Source organism: Somniosus microcephalus, chromosome 4 (assembly GCF_052327205.1).
Source record: "Somniosus microcephalus isolate GS21.2 chromosome 4, FLI_Smic_1.0, whole genome shotgun sequence".
Classification (NCBI taxonomy): Eukaryota; Metazoa; Chordata; class Chondrichthyes; order Squaliformes; family Somniosidae; genus Somniosus; species Somniosus microcephalus.
In genome coordinates this window covers 4377044-4392928 of record NC_140990.1, presented here as the reverse complement: position 1 = coordinate 4392928, position 15885 = coordinate 4377044, and the positions used below count along the sequence as shown (strand labels likewise).

Here is a 15885-nt window from a genome sequence, read left to right as displayed (position 1 = left end):
TCAGTACTGTCCCTCCGACAGTGCAGCACTCCCTCAGTACTGATCCTTCGACAGTGAAGCGCTCCCTCAGTACTGACCCTCCGACAGTGCGGCGCTGCCTCAGTACTGCCTCTCCAACAGTGCAGCGCTCCCTCAGTACTGATCCTCCAACAGTGAAGCGCTCCCTCAGTACTGACCCTCCGACAGTGCGGTGCTCCCTCAGTACTGACCCTCCGACAGTGCGGCGCTCCCTCAGTACTGCCCCTCCGACAGTGAAGCGCTCCCTCAGTACTGCCACTCCGACAGTGCAGCACTCTCTCATTACTGACCCTCCGACAGTGCGGCGCTCCCTCAGTACTGCCCCTCCGACAGTGCGGCGCTCCCTCAGTACTGCCCCTCCGACAGTGAAGCGCTCCCTCAGTACTGCCCCTCCGACAGTGCAGTGCTCCCTCAGTACTGCCCCTCCGACAGTGCGGCGCTCCCTCAGTACTGCCCCTCCGACAGTGCAGCACTCCCTCAGTACTGCCCCTCCGACAGTGCGGCACTCCCTCAGTACTGACTGACCAAGCCTAGCGGGCTGATGTCAGTAATGAGCAAAGAGAGAAATATTAACCCTTTGAGTTTGTTTCAGCTGCGGAATCTCCATCTCGGAAGGAGAGACACTCTGGGACTATGTCAGCTCAGTTCACCCACAGGCCATGTCAGAGAGAGAGAGATTGACACCTATCGCGTGAAAGGGAAGGGAGAGATAGAGTGGATGTGAGGGAGAGAGGGATACACAGTTAGAGAACGAGGGAGAGAGATAAAGTGAGAGACCGAGAGAGAGAGAGAGAGAGAAGGAGAGACAGAGAGAGAGTGAGACAGAGAGAGAGAGACAGAGAGAGAGTGAGACAGAGAGACAGAGAGAAGGAGAGACAGGAGAGAGAGAAAGACAGAGCGAGAGAGAAGGAGAGGCAGAGAGAGAGGGTGGGACAGAGAGTGAGAGAGAGAGATGGAGAAACTGGAGAAGGAGAGAGAGAGTGAGAGAGAGACAGTGAGGGAAGAGACAGATAGAGAGGGAGACAGAGAGAGAGAGAGAGATTTCAGCTGACGAGTCCCACAGTTTGGGGGTGAGGAGTCTCCACAGTTTGAGAGGTGAGGAGTCCCCACAGTTTGGGGGTGAGGAGTCCCCACAGTTTGGGGGTGAGGAGTCCCCACAGTTTGAGAGGTGAGGAGTCCCCACAGTTTGGGGGGTGAGGATTCCCCACAGTTTGAGAGGTGAGGAGTCCCCACAGTTTGGGGGTGAGGAGTCCACACAGTTTGAGAGGTGAGGAGTCCCCACAGTTTGGGGGTGAGGAGTCCCCACAGTTTGGGGGTGAGGAGTCCCCACAGTTTGAGAGGTGAGGAGTCCCCACAGTTTGGGGGGTGAGGATTCCCCACAGTTTGAGAGGTGAGGAGTCCCCACAGTTTGGGGGTGAGGAGTCCACACAGTTTGTGGGATGAGATCACAGTTTGGGGGTGAGGAGTCCAATGGTTTGGGGGGCGAGGAGCCCCACAATTTGGGGGATGAGATCACAGTTTGGGGGGTGAGGAGTCCCCACAGTTTGTGCGGTCAGTTGTCCCACAGTTTGTGGGGTGACGATTCCCACAGTTTGGGGGTGCAGATTCCCCACCGTTTGGGGGGTGAGGAGTCCCCACAGTTTGGGGGGTGAGGTGTCCCACAATTTGGGGGGTGAGGAGTCCCCACAGCTTGGGGGATGAGGAGTCCCCACAGTTTGGGAGGTGAGGAGTCCCACAGTTTGGGGGGTGAGGAGTCCCCACAGTTTGGGGGGTGAGGAGTCCCCACAGTTTGGGGGGTGAGGAGTCCCACAGTCTGGGGGTGAGGAGTCCCACAGTTTGGGGGGTGAGGAGTCCCACAGTTTGGGGGGTGAGGAGTCCCACAGTTTGGGGGGTGAGGAGTCCCACAGCTTGGGGGTGAGGAGCCCCATAGTTTGGGGGTGAGGAGTCCCACAGTTTGGGGGTTGAGGAGTCTCCACAGTTTGGGGGTGAGGAGTCCCACAGTTTGGGAGTGAGGGGTCCCACAGTTTGGGAGTGAGGGGTCCCACAGTTTGGGAGGTGAGGAGTTCCCACAGTTTGGGGGTGAGGAGCCCCACATTTTTGCGGTGAGGTGTCCCACAGTTTGGAGGCTGAGGAGATCACAGTTTGGGGGTGAGGATTCCCACAGTTTGGGGGGTGAGGAGTCCCCACAGTTTGGGGGGTGAGGAGTCCCCACAGTTTGGGGGGTGAGGAGTCCCACAGTTTGGGGGTGAGGAGTCCCACAGTTTGGGGGTGAGGAGTCCCACAGTTTGGGGGGTAAGGAGTCTCACAGTTTGGGGGTGAGGAGTCCCACAGTTTGGGGGGTGAGGAGTCCCACAGTTTGGGGGGTGAGGAGTCCCCACAGTTTGGGGGCTGAGGAGTCTCACAGTTTGGGGGTGAGGATTCCCACAGTTTGGGGGGTGAGGAGTCCCCACAGTTTGGGGGGTGAGGAGTCCCCACAGTTTGGGGGGTGAGGTGTCCCCACAGTTTGGGGGGTGAGGTGTCCCACAGTTTTGCGGGGTGAGGAGTCCCCACAGTTTGGGGGGGTGAGGAGTCCCCACAGTTTGGTGGTGAGGTGTCCCACAGTTTGGGGGGTGAGGAGTCCCCACAGTTTGTGGAGTGAAGAGTCCCCACAGTTTGGGGGGTGAGGAGTCCCACAGTTTGGGGGGTGAGGAGCCCCACAATTTGGGGGTGAGGTGCCCCACATTTTTGCGGTGAGGTGTCCCACAGTTTGTGGGGTGAGTTGTCCCACAGCTTGTGGGGTGAGGAGTCCCACAGTTTGGGGGTGCAGATTCCCCACAGTTTGGAGGGTGAGGAGTCCCCACAGTTTGGGAGTGAGGAGATCACAGTTTAGGGGGTGAGGAGTCCCCACAGTTTGGGGGTGAGGAGTTCCCACAGTTTGGGGGGTGAGGAGTCCCCACAGTTTGGGGGGTGAGGAGTCCCCACAGTTTGGGGGGTGAGGGGTCCCACAGTTTGGGGGGTGAGGAGTCCCACAATTTGGGGGGTGAGGAGCCCCCACAGTTTGGGGGTAAGGATTCCCACAGTTTGGGGGGTGAGGAGACCCCACAGTTTGGGTGGTGAGGAGTCCCACAGTTTGGGGGCTGAGGAGTCCACAGTTTGGGGGTGAGGAGTCCCACAGTTTGGGGGTGAGGATTCCCACAGTTTGGGGGGTGAGGATTCCCACAGTTTGGGGGGTGAGGAGCCCCCCAGTTTGGAGGTGAGGATTCCCACAGTTTGGGGGCTGAGGAGATCACAGTTTGGGGGGTGAGGAGTCCCCACAGTTTGTGGGGTGAGGAGTCCCCACTGTTTTGGGGGGGAGGAGTCCCCACAGTTTGTGGGGTGAAGAGTCCCACAGTTTGGGGGATGAGATCACAGTTTGGGGGGCGAGGAGCCCCACAGTTTGGGGGATGAGATAACAGTTTTGGGGGGGTGAGGAGTCCCACAGTTTGGGGGTGAGGAGTCCCCACAGTTTGGGGGGTGAGGAGTCCCCACAGTTTGGGGGTGAGGAGTCCCCACAGTTTGGGGGTGAGGAGTCCCACAGTTTGGGGGTGAGGAGTCCCCACAGTTTGTGGAGTGAGGAGTTCCCACAGTTTGGGGGGTGAGGAGTCCCCACAGTTTGGGGGGTGAGGAGTCCCACAGTTTGGGGGGTGAGGAGTCCCCACAGTTTGGGGGGTGAGGAGTCCCCACAGTTTGTGGAGTGAGGAGTTCCCACAGTTTGGGGGGTGAGGAGTCCCCACAGTTTGGGGGGTGAGGAGTCCCCACAGTTTGTGGAGTGAGGAGTTCCCACAGTTTGGGGGGTGAGGAGTCCCCACAGTTTGGGGGGTGAGGAGTCCACACAGTTTGGGGGTGAGGAGTCCCCACAGTTTGGGGGGTGAGGAGTCCCCACAGTTTGGGGGGTGAGGAGTCCCCACAGTTTGGGGGGTGAGGAGTCCCCACAGTTTGGGGGTGAGGAGTCCCCACAGTTTGGGGGGTGAGGAGTCCCACAGTTTGGGGGGCAGTTTGGGGGGTGAGGAGTCCCCACAGTTTGGGGGGTGAGGAGTCCCCACAGTTTGGGGGGTGAGGAGTCCCACAGTTTGGGGGTGAGGAGTCCCACAGTTTGGGGGGTGAGGAGTCCCCACAGTTTGTGGAGTGAGGAGTTCCCACAGTTTGTGGAGTGAGGAGTTCCCACAGTTTGGGGGGTGAGGAGTTCCCACAGTTTGGGGGTGAGGAGTCCCACAGTTTGGGGGGTGAGGATTCCCACAGTCTGCGGGGTGAGGAGTCCCCACAGTTTGGGGGCTGAGGAGTCCCACAGTTTGGGGGGTGAGGAGACCCCACAGTTTGGGGGTGAGGAGTCCCACAGTTTGGGGGGTGAGGAGTCCCCACAGTTTGGGGGGTGAGGAGTTCCCACAGTTTGGGGGGTGAGGAGTCCCCACAGTTTGGGGGGTGAGGAGTCCCACAGTTTGGGGGTGAGGATTCCCACAGTTTGGGGGTGAGGAGTCCCCACAGTTTGGGGGTGAGGAGTCCCACAGTTTGGGGAGTGAGGAGTCCCACAGTTTGGGGGGTGAGGATTCCCCACAGTTTGGGGGGTGAGGAGTCCCACAGTTTGGGGGGTGAGGAGTCCCCACAGTTTGGGGGGTGAGGAGTCCCACAGTTTGGGGGTGAGGAGTCCCCACAGTTTGGGGAGGTGAGGGGTCCCACAGTTTGGGGGGTGAGGAGTCCCACAGTTTGGGGGGTGAGGAGTCCCCACAGTTTGGGGGTGAGGAGTTCCCACAGTTTGGGGGGTGAGGAGTCCCCACAATTTGGGGGTGAGGAGTCCCCACAGTTTGGGGGGGTGAGGAGTCCCCACAGTTTGGGGGGTGAGGAGTCCCCACAGTTTGTGGGGGTGAGGATTCCCCACAGTTTGGGGGGTGAGGATTCCCCACAGTTTGGGGGGTGAGGAGTCCCCACAGTTTGGGGGGTGAGGAGTCCCCACAGTTTGGGGGTGAGGAGTCCCACAGTTTGGGGGGTGAGGAGTCCCCACAGTTTGGGGGTGAGGAGTCCCCACAGTTTGGGGGGTGAGGAGTCCCACAGTTTGGGGGGTGAGGAGTCCCACAGTTTGGGGGGTGAGGAGTCCCACAGTTTGGGGGGTGAGGAGTCCCACAGTTTGGGGGGTGAGGAGTCCCCACAGTTTGGGGGGTGAGGAGTTCCCACAGTTTGGGGGGGTGAGGAGTCCCCACAGTTTGGGGGGTGAGGAGTCCCACAGTTTGGGGGGGTGAGGAGTCTCACAGCTTGGGGGTGAGGAGATCACAATTTAGGGGGTGAGGAGTCACCACATTTTGGGGGGTGAGGAGTTCCCACAGTTTGGGGGGTGAGGAGTCCCACAGTTTGGGGGGTGAGGATTCCCACAGTTTGGGGGTGAGGAGTCCCCACAGTTTGGGGGGTGAGGAGTCCCCACAGTTTGTGGGGTTGAGGAGTCCCACAGTTTGGGGTGTAGGAGTCCCCACAGTTTGGGGTTGAAGAGTCCCCACAGTTTAGGGGGCGAGGAGTCCCCACAGTTTGGGGGGTGAGGAGTCCCCACAGTTTGTGGGGTTGAGGAGTCCCACAGTTTGGGGTGTAGGAGTCCCCACAGTTTGGGGTTGAAGAGTCCCCACAGTTTAGGGGGCGAGGAGTCCCCACAGTTTGTGGAGTGAGGAGTTCCCACAGTTTGGGTGGTGAGGAGCTCCCACAGTTTGGGGGGTGAGGAGTCCCACAGTTTGGGGGGTGAGGAGTCCCACAGTTTGGGGGGTGAGGAGTCTCACAGCTTGGGGGTGAGGAGATCACAATTTAGGGTGTGAGGAGTCACCACAGTTTGGGGGGTGAGGAGTTCCCACAGTTTGGGGGGTGAGGATTCCCACAGTTTGGGGGGGTAAGGAGTCCCCACAGTTTGGGGGTGAGGAGTCCCAGAGTTTGGAGGGTGAGGAGTCCCACAGTTTGGGGGGGTGAGGATTCCCACAGTTTGGGGGGTGAGGAGTCCCACAGTTTGGGGGTGAGGAGTCCCACAGTTTGGGGGTGACGAGTCCCACAGTTTGGGGGGGTGAGGATTCCCACAGTTTGGGGAGGTGAGGAGTCCCACAGTTTGGGGGTGACGAGTCCCACAGTTTGGGGGTGACGAGTCCCACAGTTTGGGGGGTGAGGAGTCCCCACAGTTTGGGGGGTGAGGAGTCCCCACAGTTTGGGGGGGGTGAGGATTCCCACAGTTTGGGGAGGTGAGGAGTTCCCACAGTTTGGGGGTGAGGATTCCCACAGTTTGGGGGGTGAGGAGTCCCCACAGTTTGGGGGGTGAGGAGTCCCCACAGTTTGGGGGGGTGAGGATTCCCACAGTTTGGGGAGGTGAGGAGTCCCCACAGTTTGTGGGTGAGGAGTCCCCACTGTTTGGGGGGTGAGGTGTGCCACAATTTGGGGGGCGAGAAGTCCCCACAGTTTGTGGGGTGAGGAGTCCCCCACTGTTTGGGGGGTGAGGAGTCCCACAGTTTAGGGGATGAGGAGTCCCACAATTTGGGGGGTGAGGAGTCCCCACAGTTTGTGGGGTGAGGAGTCCCCACAGTTTGTGGGGTGAGGAGTCCCACAGTTTGGGGGGGGTGAGGAGTCTCCACAGTTTGGGGGGTGAGGATTCCCACAGTTTGGGGGGTGAGGAGTCCCCACAGTTTGGGGACGTGAGGATTCCCACAGTTTGGGGATGAGGAGTCCCCACAGTTTGGGGGGTGAGGAGTCCCCACAGTTTGGGGGGTGAGGAGTCCCACAGTTTGTGGGGTGAGGAGTCCCCACAGTTTGGGGGTGAGGATTCCCACAGTTTGGGGGGTGAGGAGTCCCCACAGTTTGGGGGTGAGAGTTCCCACAGTTTGGGGGTGAGGATTCCCACAGTTTGGGGGGTGAGGATTCCCACAGTTTGGGGCGGTGAGGATTCCCACAGTTTGGGGAGGTGAGGGGTCCCACAGTTTGGGAGGTGAGGTGTCCCACAGTTTGGGGGGTGGGGAGTCCCCACAGTTTGGGGGGTGGGGAGTCCCCACAGTTTGGGGGGTGAGGAGTCCCACAGTTTGGGGGGTGAGGAGTCCCATAGATTGTGGAGTGAGGATACCCCACAGTTCGGGGAGTGAGCAGTCTCCACAGTTTGGGGGGTGAGGAGTCCCCACATTTTTGCGGTGAGGAGTCCCACAGTTTGGGGGCTGAGGAGATCACAGTTTGCGGGGTGAGGAGTCCCCACAGTTTGGGGGGTGAGGAGTCCCACAGTTTGGGGGGGTGAGGATTCCCACAGTTTGGGGGTGAGGATTCCCACAGTTTGGGGTGGTGAGGATTCCCACAGTTTGGGGGGTGAGGAGTCCCCACAGTTTGGGGGTGAGGAGTCCCACAGTTTGGGGGGTGAGGAGTTCCCACAGTTTGGGGTTGAGGATTCCCGCAGTTTGGGGGGGTGAGGATTCCCACAGTTTGGGGAGGTGAGGAGTCTGACAGTTTGTGGGGTGAGGAGTCCCTACTGTTTGGGGGGTGAGGAGTCCCACAGTTTGGGAGGTGAGGTGTGCCACAATTTGGGGGTGAGGAGTCCCCACAGTTTGGGGGGTGAGGAGTCCCACAGTTTGTGGGGTGAGGAGTCCCCACAGTTTGTGGGGTGAGGAGTCCCACAGTTTGGGGGTGAGGAGTTCCCACAGTTTGTGGGGTGAGGAGTCCCCACAGTTTGTGGGGTGAGGAGTCCCACAGTTTGGGGGATGAGATCACAGTTTGGGGGTGAGGAGTCCCCACAGTTTGGGGGGTGAGGAGTCCCCACAGTTTGGGGATGTGAGGAGTCCCACAGTTTGGGGAGGTGAGGAGTCCCACAGTTTGGGGGGTGAGGAGTCCCACAGTTTGGGGGTGAGGAGTCCCACAGTTTGTGAGGTGAGGAGTCCCACAGTTTGGGGGGTGGGATCACAGTTTGGGGAGTGAGGAGTCCAACGGATTGGGGGTTGATGAGCCCCACAGTTTGGGGGAGAGATCACAGTTTTGGGAGGTGAGGAGTCCCACAATTTGGGGGTTAAGGATTCCCCACAGTTTGGGGGGTGAGGAGTCCCCACAGTTTGGGGAGGTGAGGAGCCCCACAGTTTGGGGAGGTGAGGAGTCCCACAGTTTGGGGGGTGAGGAGTCCCCACAGTTTGGGGGTGAGGATTCCCACAGTTTGGGGGGTGAGGAGTCCCCACAGTTTGGGGGGTGAGGAGTCCCCACAGTTTGGGGGGTGAGGAGTCCCACAGTTTGGGGGTGAGGAGTCCCCACAGTTTGGGGGGTGAGGAGTCCCCACAGTTTGGGGGGTGAGGAGTCCCACAGTTTGGGGGTGAGGAGTCCCCACAGTTTGGGGGGTGAGGAGTCCCCACAGTTTGGGGGGTGAGGTGTCCCACAGTTTGGGGGTGAGGAGTCCCCACAGTTTGAGAGGTGAGGAGTCCCCACAGTTTGGGGGTGAGGATTCCCACAGTTTGGGGGGTGAGGAGTCCCCACAGTTTGGGGGGTGAGGAGTCCCACAGTTTGGGGGGTGAGGTGTCCCACAGTTTGGGGGGTGAGGAGGCCCACAGTTTGGGGGGTGAGGATTCCCACAGTTTGCGGGGGTGAGGATTCCCACAGTTTGGGGAGGTGAGGAGTCCCACAGTTTGGGAGGTGAGGAGTCCCACAGTTTGGGAGGTGAGGAGTCCCACAGTTTGGGGGGTGAGGAGTCCCATAGTTTGTGGAGTGAGGATTCCCCACAGTTTGGGGAGTGAGCAGTCTCCACAGTTTGGGGGGTGAGGGGTCCCCACATTTTTGCGGTGAGGAGTCCCACAGTTTGGGGACTGAGGAGATTACAGTTTGGGGAGTGAGGAGTCCCCACAGTTTGTGGGGTGAGTTGTCCCACAGTTTCTGGGGTGATGATTCCCACAGTTTGGAGGTGAGAAGTCCCCACAGTTTGGGGGGTGAGGAGTCCCACAATTTGGGGGGTGAGGAGCCCCACAATTTGGGGGATGAGATCACAGTTTGGGGGTGAGTCGTCCAATGGTTTGGGGGGCGAGGAGCCCCACAGTTTGGGGGATGAGATCAAAGTTTTGGGGGGTTGAGGATTCCCACAGTTTGGGGGGTGAGGAGTCCCCACAGTTTGGGGGGTGAGGAGTCCCCACAGTTTGGGGGGTGAGGAGTCCCCACTGTTTGAGAGGTGAGGAGTCCCACAGTTTGGGGAGGTGAGGAGTCCCACAGATTGGGGGGTGAGGAGTCCCACAGTTTGGGGGTGAGGAGTCCCCACAGTTTGGGAGGTGAGGAGTCCCACAATTTGGGGGTGTGGCGTCCCCACAGTTTGAGAGGTGAGGAATCCCACAGTTTGGGGGTGAGGAGACCCCACAGTTTGGGGGGTGAGTCGTCCCACAGTTTGAGGGGTGCAGAGTCCCACAGTTTGGGGGTGCAGAGTCCCACAGTTTGGGGGTGAGGAGTCCCCACAGTTTGGGGGGTGAGGAGTCCCACAGTTGGGGGTGAGGAGACCCCACAGTTTGGGGGGTGAGTCGTCCCACAGTTTGAGGGGTGCGGAGTCCCACAGTTTGGGGGTGAGGAGTCCCACAGTTTGGGGGATGAGGAGTCCCTCAGTTTGAGGGGTGAGGAGTCCCCACAGTTTGGGGGATGAGGAGTCCCCACAGTTTGGGGGTGAGGAGTCCACAGTTTGAGGTGTGAGGAGTCCCACAGTTTGGGGGTGAGGAGTCCCCACAGTTTGGGGGGTGAGGAGTCCCCACAGTTTGGGGGGTGAGGAGTCCCACAGTTTGGGGGTGATGAGTCCCACAGTTTGGGGGCTGAGGAGATCACAGTTTAGGGGGTGAGGAGTCTCCACAGTTTGTGGGGTGAGGAGTTCCCACAGTTTGGGGGGTGAGGAGTCCCACAGTTTGGGGGGTGAGGAGTCCCACAGTTTGGGGGGTGAGGAGTCCACACAGTTTGGGGGGAGTCTTGGGGAGGTCCCACAGTTTGGGGGTGAGGAGTCCCACAGTTTGGGGGTGAGGAGTCCCACAGTTTGGGGGTGAGGAGTCCCACAGTTGGGGGTAAGGAGTCTCACAGTTTGGGGGGTGAGGAGTCCCACAGTTTGGGGGTGAGGAGTCCCACAGTTTGGGGGGTGAGGAGTCCCCACAGTTTGGGGGGTGAGGAGTCCCACAGTTTGGGGGTGAGGAGTCTCACAGTTTGGGGGTGAGGATTCCCACAGTTTGGGGGGTGAGCAGCCCCCACAGTTTGGGGGTGAGGAGTCCCACAGTTTGGGGAGTAAGGAGTCTCACAGTTTGGGGGTGAGGAGTCCCACAGTTTGGGGGGTGAGGAGTCCCCACAGTTTGGGGGCTGAGGAGTCCCCACAGTTTGGGGGCTGAGGAGTCTCACAGTTTGGGGTGAGGATTCCCACAGTTTGGGGGGTGAGGAGTCCCCACAGCTTGGGGGGTGAGGTGTCCCACAGCTTTGGGGGGTGAGGAGTCCCCATAGTTTGGGGGGTGAGGAGTCCCCACAGTTTGGGGGGTGAGGAGTCCCCACAGTTTGGTGGTGAGGTGTCCCACAGTTTGGGGGGTGAGGAGTGCCCACAGTTTGTGGAGTGAGGAGTCCCCACAGTTTGAGGGGTGAGGAGTCACACAGTTTGGGGGGTGAGAATTCCCCACAGTTTGGGGGGTGAGGGGTCCCACAGTTTGGGGGGTGAGGAGTCCCCACAGTTTGTGGGGTGAGTTGTCCCACAGGTTGTGGGGTGACGAGTCCCACAGTTTGGGGGTGCAGATTCCCCACAGTTTGGAAGGTGAGGAGTCCCCACAGTTTGGGGGGTGAGGAGCCCCCACAGTTTGGGTGGTGAGGAGTCCCCACAGTTTGGGGGGGTGAGGAGTCCCCACAGTTTGGGGGGTGAGGAGCCCCACAGTTTGGGGAGGTGAGGATTCCCACAGTTTGGGGGGTGAGGATTCCCACAGTTTGGGGGGTGAGGAGACCCCACAGTTTGGGGGTGAGGAGTCCCCACAGTTTGGGGTTGAGGAGCCCCCACAGTTTGGGGGTGAGGAGTCCCCACAGTTTGGGGGGTGAGGTGTCCCTCAGTTTGGGGGGTGAGGAGTCCCCACAGTTTGGGGGTGAGGAGTCCCCACAGTTTGGGGGGTGAGGAGCCCCCACAGTTTGGGTGTGAGGAGTCCCCACAGTTTGGGGGTGAGGAGTCCCCACAGTTTGGGGGGTGAGGAGCCCCCACAGTTTGGGTGTGAGGAGTCCCCACAGTTTGGGGGGTGAGGAGTCCCACAGTTTGGGGGGTGAGGAGTCCCCACAGTTTGGGGGGTGAGGATTCCTACAGTTTGGGGGGTGAGGTGTCCCCACAGTTTGGGGGTGAGGAATCCCACAGTTTGGGGGGTGGGGAGTCCCCACAGTTTGGGGGGTGAGGATTCCCACAGTTTGGGGGGTTTGGAGTCCCCACAGTTTGGGGGTGAGGATTCCCACAGTTTGGGGGGTGAGGAGTCCCACAGTTTGGGGGGTGAGGAGTCCCCACAGTTTGGGGGTGAGGAGCCCCCACAGTTTGGGGGCGAGGAGTCCCCACAGTTTGGGGGGTGAGGAGTCCCACAGTTTGGGGGTTGAGGATTCCCACAGCTTGGGGGGTGAGGAGTCCCCACAGTTTGGGGGTGAGGAGTCCCCACAGTTTGGGGGGTGAGGAGCCCCCACAGTTTGGGGGTGAGGAGTCCCCACAGTTTGGGGGGTGAGGATTCCCACAGTTTGGGGGGTGAGGAGTCCCCACAGTTTGGGGGGTGAGGAGTCCCCACAGTTTGGGGGGTGCGGAGTCCCACAGTTTGGGGGGTGAGGAGTCCCACAGTTTGGGGGGTGAGGAATCCCACAGTTTGGGGGGTGAGGAGTCCCCACAGTTTGGGGGGTGAGGAGTCCCCACAGTTTGGGGGTGAGGAGTCCCATAGTTTGGGGGGTGAGGAGTCCCCACAGTTTGGGGGTGAGGAGTCCCCACAGTTTGGGGGGTGAGGAGTCCCTACAGTTTGGGGGTGAGGAGTCTCATAGTTTGGGGGGTGAGGAGTCCCCACAGTTTGGGGGGTGAGGAGTCCCACAGTTTGGGGGTGAGGAGTCCCCACAGTTTGGGGGTGAGGAGTCCCATAGTTTGGGGGGTGAGGAGTCCCCACAGTTTGGGGGGTGAGGAGTCCCACAGTTTGGGGAGTGAGGAGTCCCACAGTTTGGGGGGTGAGGAGTCCCCACAGTTTGGGGTGTGAGGAGTTCCCACAGTTTGGGGCGGTTAGGATTCAACAGTTTGGGGGGTGAGGAGTCCCCACAGTTTGGGGGGTGAGGATTCCCCACAGTTTGGGGGGTGAGGAGTCCCCACAGTTTGGGGGGTGAGGAGTCCCACAGTTTGGGGGGTGAGGAGTCCCACAGTTTGGGGGGTGGGGAGGCCCCACAGTTTGGGGGTGAGGAGTCCCACAGTTTGGGGGGTGAGGAGTCCCACAGTTTGGGGGGTGGGGAGGCCCCACAGTTCGGGGAGTGAGCAGTCTCCACAGTTTGGGGGGTGAGGAGTCCCACAGTTTGGGGGGTGAGGAGTCCCACAGTTTGGGGGGTGAGGAGTCCCCACAGTTTGGGGGGTGAGGAGTCCCACAGTTTGGGGGGTGAGGAGTCCCCACAGTTTGGGGGGTGAGGAGTCCCACAGTTTTGGGGGTGAGGAATCCCCACAGTTTGGGGGAGAGGAGTCCCCACAGTTTGGGAGGTGAGGAGTCCCACAGTTTGGGGGGTGAGGATTCCCCACAGTTTGGGGGGTGAGGAGTCCCCACAGTTTGAGGGGTGAGGAGTCCCACAGTTTGGGGGGTGATGAGTCCCACAGTTTGGGGGGTGAGGAGTCCCACAGTTTGGGGAGGTGAGGAGTCCCACAGTTTGGGGGGTGAGGAGTCCCCACAGTTTGGGGGTGAGGAGTCCCACAGTTTGGGGGGTGAGGAGTCCCCACAGTTTGGGGGGTGAGGAGTCCCACAGTTTGGGGGGTGAGAAGTCCCCACAGTTTCGGGGGTGAGGAGTCCCCACAGTTTGGGAGGTGAGGAGTCCCACAGTTTGGGGGGTGAGGATTCCCCACAGTTTTGGGGTGAGGAGTCCCCACAGTTTGGGGGGTGAGGAGTCCCACAGTTTGGGGAGGTGAGGAGTCCCACAGTTTGGGGGTGAGGAGTCCCACAGTTTGGGGGGTGAGGAGTCCCACAGTTTGGGGGGTGAGGAGTCCCACAGTTTGGGGGTGAGGATTCCCCACAGTTTGGGGGGTGAGGAGTCCCCACAGTTTGGGGGGTGAGGAGTCCCCACAGTTTGGGGAGGTGAGGAGTCCCACAGTTTGGGGGGTGAGGAGTCCCCACAGTTTGGGGAGGTGAGGAGTCCCACAGTTTGGGGGGTGAGGAGTCCCCACAGTTTGGGGGGTGAGGAGTCCCCACAGTTTGGGGAGGTGAGGAGTCCCACAGTTTGGGGGGTGAGGAGTCCCCACAGTTTGGGGGGTGAGGAGTCCCCACAGTTTGTGGGGGTGAGGAGTCCCACAGTTTGGAGGGTGAGGAGTCCCACAGTTTGGGGAGTGAGGAGTCCCCACAGTTTGGGGGGTGAGGAGTCCCCACAGTTTGTGGGGGTGAGGAGTCCCACAGTTTGGGGGGTGAGGAGTCCCACAGTTTGTGGAGTGAGGAGTTCCCACAGTTTGGGGGGTGAGGAGTCCCCACAGTTTGGGGGTGAGGAGGCCCACAGTTTGGGGGTGAGGAGTTCCCACAGTTTGGGGGTGAGGATTCCCACAGTTTGGGGGGTGAGGAGTCCCCACAGTTTGCGGGGTGAGGAGTCCCACAGTTTGGGGGGTGAGGAGTCCCCACAGTTTGGGGGGGTGAGGATTCCCACAGTTTGGGGAGGTGAGGAGTCCCACAGTTTGGGAGGTGAGGAGTCCCCACTGTTTTGGGGGTGAGGATTCCCACAGTTTGGGGAGGTGAGGAGTCCCACAGTTTGGGAGGTGAGGAGTCCCACAATTTGGGGGGTGAGGAGTCCCCACAGTTTGTGGGGTGAGAAGTCCCCACAGTTTGGGAGGTGAGGAGTCCCACAATTTGGGGGGTGAGGAGTCCCACAGTTTGGGGGGTGAGGAGTCCCCACAGTTTGGGGGGTGAGGAGTCCCCACAGTTTGGGGGGTGAGGAGTCCCACAGTTTGTGGGGTGAGGAGTCCCCACAGTTTGGGGGGTGAGGATTCCCCACAGTTTGGGGGGGGTGAGAATTCCCACAGTTTGTGGGGTGAGGAGTCCCCACAGTTTGAGGAGGTGAGGAGTCCCACAGTTTGGGGGGTGAGGAGCCCCACAGTTTGGGGGGTGAGGAGTCCCCACAGTTTGAGGAGGTGAGGAGTCCCACAGTTTGGGGGGTGAGGAGCCCCACAGTTTCGGGGGTGAGGAGTCCCCACAGTTTGAGGAGGTGAGGAGTCCCACAGTTTGGGGGGTGAGGAGCCCCACAGTTTGGGGGTGAGGAGTCCCACAGTTTGGGGGGTGAGGAGTCCCACAGTTTGTGGGGTGAGGAGTCCACACAGTTTGGGGGTGAGGATTCCCACAGTTTGGGGGGTGAGGAGTCCCACAGTTTGCGGGGTGAGGTGTCCCCACAGTTTGGGGGGAGGGTGAGGAGTCCCCACAGTTTGGGGGGTGAGGAGTCCCACAGTTTGTGGGGTGAGGAGTCCCCACAGTTTGGGGGTGAGGATTCCCACAGTTTGGGGGGTGAGGAGTCCCACAGTTTGTGGTGTGAGGAATCCCCACAGATTGGGGGGAGGGTGAGGAGTCCCCACTGTTTGGGGGGTGAGGAGTTCCCACAGTTTGGGGGGTGAGGAGTCCCACAGTTTGGGGGGTGAGGAGTCCCCACAGTTTGGGGAGGTGAGGAGTCCCACAGTTTGGGGGGTGAGGAGTCCCACAGTTTGGGGAGGTGAGGAGTCCCACAGTTTGGGGGTGAGGAGTCCCCACAGTTTGGGGGGGTGAGGAGTCCCACAGTTTGTGGGGTGAGGAGTCCCCAGAGTTTGGGGGGTGAGGAGTCCCACAGTTTGGGGGCTGAGGAGTCCCCACAGTTTGGGGGGTGAGGATTCCCACAGTTTGGGGGGTGAGGAGTCCCCACAGTTTGGGGGGTGAGGAGTCCCCACAGTTTGGGGGGTGAGGAGTCCCCACAGTTTGGGGGGTGAGGAGTCCCCACAGTTTGGGGGTGAGGAGTCCCACAGTTTGGGGGGGTGAGGAGTCCCACAGTTTGTGGGGTGAGGAGCCCCACAGTTTGGGGGGTGAGGAGTCCCCACAGTTTGGGGGTGAGGAGTCCCACAGTTTGGGGGTGAGGAGTCCCACAGTTTGGGGGGTGAGGAGTCCCCACAGTTTGGGGGGTGAGGAGTCCCCACAGTTTGGGGGTGAGGAGTCCCCACAGTTTGTGGGGTGAGGATTCCCACAGTTTGGGGGGTGAGGAGTCCCCACAGTTTGGGGGTGAGGAGTCCCCACAGTTTGTGGGGTGAGGATTCCCACAGTTTGGGGGGTGAGGAGTCCCCACAGTTTGGGGGTGAGGTTTCCCACAGTTTGGGGGGTGAGGATTCCCGCAGTTTGGGGGGGTGAGGAGTCCCACAGTTTGGGGAGGTGAGGAGTCCCACAGTTTGGGAGGTGAGGTGTGCCACAATTTGGGGGGTGAGGAGACCCCACTGTTTGGGGGGTGAGGAGTCCCACAGTTTGGGAGGTGAGGTGTGCCACAATTTGGGGATGAGGAGTCCCCACAGTTTGGGGGGTGAGGAGTCCCACAGTTTGTGGGGTGAGGAGTCCCCACAGTTTGGGGGATGAGATCACAGTTTGGGGGTGAGGAGTCCTATGGTTTGGGGGGCGAGGAGCCCCACAGTTTGGGGAATGAGATCACAGTTTTGGGGGGGGTGAGGAGTCCCAAAGTTTGGGGGGTGAGGAGTCCCCACAGTTT

The 15885-nt window shown here is 60.3% G+C and overlaps 1 protein-coding gene across 1 annotated transcript; it reads right to left on the bottom strand.

Annotated features, from left to right (window-relative positions):
- Positions 1-548: 548 nt before the first annotated feature.
- On the bottom strand, positions 549-14593 carry LOC147118196 (uncharacterized; the record flags this gene model as incomplete). The annotated part of the gene is made up of 7 exons (XM_085983676.1): positions 549-556; positions 4809-4869; positions 6285-6381; positions 7431-7469; positions 10988-11198; positions 13190-13473; positions 14550-14593. Coding segments are annotated over 7 exons (744 nt in total), but the record flags the coding sequence as incomplete, so codon positions are not given.
- Between the last annotated feature and the right edge of the window lie 1292 nt (positions 14594-15885).